The sequence below is a fragment of the Phanerochaete carnosa genome (assembly GCF_000300595.1).
Source record: "Phanerochaete carnosa HHB-10118-sp unplaced genomic scaffold PHACAscaffold_6, whole genome shotgun sequence".
NCBI classification, from domain to species: domain Eukaryota; kingdom Fungi; phylum Basidiomycota; class Agaricomycetes; order Polyporales; family Phanerochaetaceae; genus Phanerochaete; species Phanerochaete carnosa.
Genome location: NW_006767633.1, coordinates 3,158,934 through 3,165,977, shown reverse-complemented (window position 1 = coordinate 3,165,977; position 7,044 = coordinate 3,158,934). Strand labels below are relative to the sequence as shown.

At 56.1% G+C, this 7,044-nt stretch overlaps 4 protein-coding genes across 4 annotated transcripts; all 4 read right to left on the bottom strand.

The window, feature by feature from the left end:
• Positions 1-315: 315 nt before the first annotated feature.
• On the bottom strand, positions 316-1,663 carry PHACADRAFT_210608 (uncharacterized protein). Its single transcript, XM_007397448.1, has 3 exons — positions 1,600-1,663; positions 1,379-1,544; positions 316-741 (listed from the first exon to the last, which is right to left on the bottom strand). Exons 2-3 carry the CDS (start codon positions 1,457-1,459, stop codon positions 361-363), a joined length of 462 nt encoding a protein of 153 aa, XP_007397510.1. The 5' UTR covers positions 1,460-1,544; positions 1,600-1,663; the 3' UTR covers positions 316-360.
• Positions 1,664-2,952: 1,289 nt separating this feature from the next.
• On the bottom strand, positions 2,953-3,339 carry PHACADRAFT_97049 (uncharacterized protein; the record flags this gene model as incomplete). The annotated part of the gene is made up of 1 exon (XM_007397447.1): positions 2,953-3,339. A coding segment is annotated over one exon (387 nt), but the record flags the coding sequence as incomplete, so codon positions are not given.
• Positions 3,340-3,527: 188 nt separating this feature from the next.
• Positions 3,528-4,568, bottom strand: PHACADRAFT_258965 (uncharacterized protein). Its single transcript, XM_007397446.1, has one exon. The coding sequence runs from the start codon at positions 4,342-4,344 to the stop codon at positions 3,991-3,993; it is 354 nt and encodes a 117-aa protein (XP_007397508.1). The 5' UTR covers positions 4,345-4,568; the 3' UTR covers positions 3,528-3,990.
• An 18-nt stretch (positions 4,569-4,586) lies between these two features.
• On the bottom strand, positions 4,587-6,603 carry PHACADRAFT_210605 (uncharacterized protein). The gene is made up of 6 exons (XM_007397445.1): positions 5,934-6,603; positions 5,822-5,868; positions 5,506-5,768; positions 5,144-5,434; positions 4,973-5,072; positions 4,587-4,908 (listed from the first exon to the last, which is right to left on the bottom strand). The coding sequence occupies exons 1-6, from the start codon at positions 6,126-6,128 to the stop codon at positions 4,758-4,760; spliced, it is 1,047 nt and encodes a 348-aa protein (XP_007397507.1). The 5' UTR covers positions 6,129-6,603; the 3' UTR covers positions 4,587-4,757.
• Between the last annotated feature and the right edge of the window lie 441 nt (positions 6,604-7,044).

Below are 7,044 nucleotides of genomic sequence, written 5' to 3'. Positions count from 1 at the left end.
GGATCATTCAACTCCACGCACGCATTACGGACCTCCATTTGGCACATGAAGCCTTCAAAATGTTCGCAAAGACCGGGCCGTAACTGGTGGCACTTGGCGAGTGGTGACATCCGCCCGTCGGCGACCAACTATCCGATTGTCAGTAGAGCTCTGGGATAATTTACGCGAACAGATTTACCGGTGAAGGCGGGGGAGACGTGGAGAGACTCAACTCGCCGACAAGATTGTCAAGCAGGAGCACATTCCTCCTGGTTCGCCACACTCCACGAAGTGCTGCAGAAGGACGTTGAGCTTTCATTGCGACGTCGATGGACGAAATAACAGACCTTCTGGTTAAAGCTCGCGCAGGACCATGTCATATCACGCCCATGAACACTTGAAGTCCAGCTCACACTCCTCGTTGTCCACGCCCTCAGGGTGAAACGTTAGCGTTGTATTCTCGCCAATGAAGTACTTCAGGAGGCTCTCGGTGATGTCCATGACATTGAACTCGCAGATCGAGAACTTGAGGCTGTGTGTCGAATCGACGCCCCCGTGCACCCGGTCCAGACCGCCAACGACGTGTTGCTCCAAGCACAATTCGGGGGCGATACGTAGATACAAGTCAAGGTTAAGACCATTCTGGTGCGGGACAAGCGGCTCTACAGCTGCGCCGCCAGCGATTCGACAACGGGGGATCCGAAGTTGTCGAGGAGCTGGCAAATATAGTTGACGATGCGACTGCGGGTAATGAAGATGCGCCTTGCGTTCTCGTGAGAACGAGGCCTAGGCAGCGCTCACGGTAGCGGGGTTCCCTGGTCCTTGAGCAGCGGCAAGTGGTGGAGATTCGGGTCGAGGGAAAAAGAACAGTCGAGAGCTCGCTCTTCTTGCTGCGCCCCAGGGTTCCGATGACACAGTCAATGTCGAAGGTGCTCGTGCTGCGTGACGGAGCCTTCTGAAGAGGAATATTTCTGTGAGCCTGCATGTGGCCGCCGGAAAAGCGAGAAGGACTCACGTATCTGACCACTGCGGAGAGACACGAACATTACGGATACATCCCACCAGGCATTCAATGGTGTCCTCAGTCCTCTCTCTGGGCTTGATCTTGCTTTCAGGACCATACTTGCCAGTGTAGTGCGGAAGCGATATCGAGACCTCGGACTCTCAAGGGACTCATGGTCTCCTCGAGCCCGCAGACGTGGTACGAGGCGAAATTCGAAGTATTGCTGGAAGAGGTCAGCATCCCAAGTCGTGAGACAGCGTATGCGGCGTACGTTCAGCTTAAGGTCTCCCAGCCGCTCGTGTCTTCGTTTGCTTGAGAAGGTTCTGCTTGGCCCTTGAGCGGTTCATCTGAAAGTACGCTCAGCCAAGTCTGAGAGGAAAAGGGGAAGCAGCGCACCCATTGCTGACGCGACCACTCGGCATACGAGAAAATGTCGTCCAAGGGGCCCTTGTCCGCTGCGAAAGATGAGCTGGCCATCTCGAAAATGCGCCCCTGCCTTGACTCCAGTCTTAAAGTTCGACATTACACAGCTAGCAAGATGACGACATGTTCAGCTTCTTCCCTGTTGATCACGTTTGTGAAGCTGGGCCCAGGTAGGTGGAGTGAAACGGACACACGAGAGAACATCCCCGCCGTCGGAGTGACACGCAAGAGTAAGCCGCACGACAAGAACGGAAGAGCAAGGCTGGTAGGATACAAAGCTCGTTCGGTCAACTTGCGTAGATAGCATGCACGAGTCTGGCCGAGAATACTTAAACCGCCAAATACGTGGCGCTAAACACCAAGCGTCATTTCCGACTTGTTCTCGCCCTCTTCCCCGCTCCTGCTCGCCATTCCCTCAGCCGTTCAGGATCTCCTCTGTTCCTCTGCTTCCCTTCCCAGCGCTGCCTCGCCTTTGAAAGGGCGTCATGGTTTCCGATTGATTATCCTGCTGGTGCGTTATCTCACGTTACCATTTTCCCGTCCTGTAATGATGGTGCCCACAGGAAGCTGAGCGTGTCTCCAAACCGGCTCAACCCGAACGTGAACGAGCCATTGTCGGGGATGTAATTGGCGATTGGTAAGCGACGTGCGCTGTATGCACTCAGACACGTAGTGCAGGTCTGGGATCTCAATGAGGTGCGCAGTCTGTATGATCTTCCGCGAGCCTCGCTCATCGAGCTTCTGTCGCCTAGGTATGCCTCTTCAAGCTTCCGACTTCCAGCTCCATCGCCGAATGCCAGCGCCAAAACATTCTATCGGCACTAGATGCCAGAGAAATATTCTTCCATGAAGGCACACTCTGGCTGCTCATCGCGCCTCTGCCGTCGTACACACTCGCGAGCCTAGGGCACAGGTTCGTACCAAATTCCCAAGCACGTCGTGAGTTCACTGACCAGCGAAAATTTGCTCCTTTACCGTCACTGCGACCTTCTCGTACACGATGCAATCCGTTCTTTCTCGCTCCAGTCCCCGTACACACTCAGACGGTATCTCATGATGCCGCTCGCCATCGGCGTCGCGATGCCCAATAACGAGGCGGCTTCAAAGCGGCGTAGTGGAGCAGGTAATGAAGCCGGATCATCGAGGACACGCTTGCGAGGACACTAACCATCTCAAAAGATGCTAGCAAGAGCGCTCTACCGGCTCGCGGACGGATAGGTTGTGGTAGTACGGAGTACCCAAGTATAATATCTTATTCTGCAATGACAGCATATGTGCATAACCTTCCAGAGTGTTCTATCCATGGAGACGTGCGAGATATCTGCTGAACGAGTACACGAACATAAGCCAGATTGGTATATCATTCCTCGAAATCTCTCTTCGCCTTCGCCCACCTCTGGCATCACCGCTTCAGAACTTTTGACCTTGCGTACCGCTCACCTATCCACATCCTCTTCTAGTCCCCTCCTAACAGCGCTACAACCTTCTCCGTTTCGCCGATTCTCCACGTACGCGTTACGAGCCGCACGGCGCATGCGCGATGCGCCCTACTCACGATGCTCGTGCACGCCGGGGGCCGCGGGTTCGCCATGGGGCGGGTTCTCTGCATGGATGCCGGCGTCGCGGTCGAGAAGCAGACGCACGACCTCAGTATGTCCCTTCGCCTCCGCGTGGTCCAGTGCACGTAATCCGTCGGTGTCCATGACTGTGATGTCTGCGCCGTTCTCGAGGAGAACGCGGGCAACTTCGACGTGCCCGTTCGAGGCTGTATTGAACAGTGGGGTCCTTCCTTTCCGGCACTCCGGGTCTCCATGGCCTTGTTGTGCGGCGTCATGCGGTGGTGTCCACCCGCGCTTTTCCTGTATGTCGACAGCTGCGCCGTGCTGGATAAGGACGTGCGCAATGTCGGCTCGGCCGTAGTATGCAGCGACATGGGCTCTGACTGTACGCCGACTTGCGCTGCGTGGCTTTGTTGGGTGCAACCATCATCTTTTGTTGCTGTTATGTGTGCGCCGCGACTTTGGCTACTTCAATTGATTGGATGGATCAATGACATGAATGTGCATGCGTTGCCATCTTTCACCACCTTTTCATCTACTGTCGTTGTCAATTCATGGGCCACGTGGTGCTTTTGAAGTAGAGACAATAATATTACAGCCAGCGATCTAAATACACTACTATGTGCGGTCAGTGCAGAAGCCCTTGAGGTGGTTACTCAATGCTGAGAAGTTGAGCCTAACGCCTGCGTATCAATAACGAGAGGCACTTACAGCTGAACGAGTTGTTTGCCACCGTCGACTAAAACTCCGGAGCCGTCAGGGGATAGGCGCGCGATGCTGAACGGGGTACCTGTGTGAAGGACGAGGAGGTAACTCCCGTTTCAACGTCCCACAGCACCATACGACTCTGGGATATTAAAACGGGGACTAGTGCAAGTCCTAGTTCTTCACTTGCGGGGGAAGACGACGGGGTCGGGTGCGGCTTGTGTGCGGAGGACGAGGAGAATGAAGCTGCCTGGGGATGGTCGTCGTTCTTCCTCGTACTGCAGACTCTTTCACAAGCCCCTCCAAATGGCGCTGGTCGCGTTAGGCCCCGTCCGAAAGGCGGAGCATCTTGATGCCCATATCGTGCTGCTCTCTGAACTCGAGGACCCGGATAAGCCGCAACGCAAGGGAGTGCAGACGCGTCCGCCGCATCCAGCGTACGATGTGGCGTTTGTTATACTTGAACCCGCAGGGATTGAGCCATTTGAGAGCTGGGAACGCTGTCGGGGCCTTGGAAATCGAGAACAGCATGCGGAGCGTGGCCTCGTCGTTGATCACGCCCAGCTGCCGCAGCTTGAGCAGGCGGAGAAGTAGCGCCGAACACTGGCGCCTACCGCTGGAGTGCAGGCGAGCGTGGTAGCGTGGAGCTCGGAGGAGGGGAACGAACTGCACCATGCACGAGGAGGACAATGTCGGGATCCCCCCGGAGGGCAAAGACGAAAGAGATGTCTTCAGGCTGGAGAAGCTTGTCACCTCCCGGTCGCCCGTCGTGCGCGAGAAGATCGAGATGAACCCATCTGGAGGGCCCGGCGGGACCCGTGGTACTTGCCGTCGTCTTGATCAGCTTCATCGCAGAGAATAGCAGGAATCTCTTGAAGTCTGAACGGATGGTCAGCGAGAATGAGGAAGAACGGAGAACACGCAAGACGTACCAGCAGAGTCGGTCAGGAGCGTCACCAGACGTTCGATACCAGCCCATCGGCGAGAGACCGCGCTCCAGACTAACATAATAGAATCATTAACATTAGATGGAGCGCACATACAGCAGGGGGCGGTATGCACGCGTCAACGAACACCCTACTGGTACCCTAAGCCTCGTCATCGCCCTCCTCCTCATGCCGAACCTGCTCCTCGAACTGCAGCCGTTGCTCAAAAGGCCAGTTCAGCTCTGTATAAGCATTGTAGAATGTCTTTGCATAGAAGAGCCCTTCGAAATGCTCGCAAAGACCGAGCCTCGACCTGTGGGCGACCGACTGCCAGGTCGTCAGAAGCGCACCAGGGGCATTTACACGGATCGGCTTACCAATCAAGGCGGGAGAGATGCAGAGAGGGTTGATAAACCCGCCAACGAGCCAGCCCAGCAGACGCACATTCGTCCGGGGCTCGCTGCATCTCACGAAGTGCTGTAAAGTGCCGTTGAGCTTTCGGTCATTCGTCATAACATCGGCAAGCGAAAGAACACACCTTCAAGCACAACTCCCCCGTAGGAACTTGCTCGCCTCTTCGGTGCGCAGTGTCTCCCCTGCCTGGAATATCTCCTCGAGCGTCTCCCTCTCCTGTCGTGATCGCGCCCATGGCCGCCTGAAGCTCAGCTCGAACGCCTTCTCGCTGCCTCTGCTCTCGGGGTGGTATTTCGGCATCGTCTTCCCACCAGTGAGGTCCTTCATTCCAATACCCTCGGCCAGGCTCCCAGTGATGTCGCAGTCCGCGTACGCCATTTGGAACTCGCAGATCGAGAGCTCGGGGTCGTGCGTCAGGTCGACGCCTTTGCTGCAGAACACACGACTGATCTCGTACACTCAGCCCTGACCACCAGCGACGAGCTGCTTCAGGTACAGCAAGGGTCGAGATCGTGGTGAACCGCTTCGTAGTCGTTCTGCCAGAGATCATCGGCGTCTCGACCTCGGAGAAGCTGAGATTGTTGAAGACCCGACGGACGTAGTTGACGATATGATGGCGGGCAATGAAGCTTGGAGCTGCGCCTCGTATCCTCGTGAAGACGAGGCCCAGGTAGCGCTTGCGATAGCGGGGTATCCTGACCCTCCAGATCGAAGCAGCTCAACGGCAGCTGGCGGAGGTTTGGGAAAGGAGAGTTATCTCTGGACGCATGGTCAAGAGCTCGACATTCCTGGCAAGTTCCAACGACATTGACGATGCATGGCGGAAGTGGTCGTGTTGCGCGACGAAGCCCTCTGGGTTCTTGGCATCTCTAAAGAGCGACAGCTCCGTGAGCGTGTAGTTGCCGGGCAGGCAAAAATACTCACTGCTACCATTACTTGGGCCATCTCGTCCTCGCCGTGGAGATACACGAAAGTTACAGATACGTCCCTCAGGGCATTCAACGACGCCTTCAAGCTCTTCTCCCCTGGCTTGAAGTTGCACTCAGGACCACGCTTTTCAATATGGCGCGGAAGCGGTATCGAGACCTCGAACTTGTGAGGGTAGAGGTCAGGGCCCATGGTCTCCTTGAGCTTGCAGACGCGGTGCCAGCGGAATTCGAGATATACCTGGTATGGTTCAGTATCTCAAATCGTGAGGCAGTGTGCAGAGCAGCGTACGTTCAGCTCGGGGCCTCTTTCGCTTACTCGTTCACTCGACAGGGCTCATCTGAAAGCAAGTTTAGGGAAGCCTAAGAAGGGGAGGAGAGGCAGCGCACCCATAGGGCCCTTGTCCGTTGCAGACCGTCTTGAGAAAGGCTCCTGCCTTGCTTCCGGTCGACTTGAACTCGGATGTTACATGACTGGCAAGATAGTGGTATGTCCAGCTTTTCTCCACTCGTCACGCTTGTGAAGCTGGGAGCCTGGTACCGTGGGAGGGGAAGAGCGCGCACACCGGAGACAACACACAGCCCGCCGGAGCGGTGCGCACGGCAGAAGCGAGATGGCAGACTCAGTGCAGAGCTGGTGCAAGTGAAGGTGTGTGGGTAGCATGCACGAGTCGAGGACGCGACCGTGAATGTCACAACAACGGGAGCCACTCATACAGCCAAACGCTACAGTAAACGCTGCAGCACTTGCCATTTCCAACTCACTCTTGTCCTCCTCCCTGCTCTTGCTCGTCCGCGTCATTGCCGGCCTTTCCGGCTGACTATGCCGCTAGTGAGCTATCCCACGTCGCCGTTTCCAAGCCTGCTGCTCTGTAACAACCGCGCCCGCAGAAACCTGGACATGCCTCCAAACCGGCCCAACCTGAGCGGGCTACCGTCGGTCATGTCATTGACGGTTTAGTCTCCCGCGTGCGCTGTATACACTCGGACACGTAGCATAGGTCTGGGATCTCAATAAGGTGTGCAGCCAACAGGATCTTTTGCGAATCTGGCTCATTCAGCCGCCGCTACCTAGGGCATGCCTCTTTGACGTTCGTTGCCAGATGCCA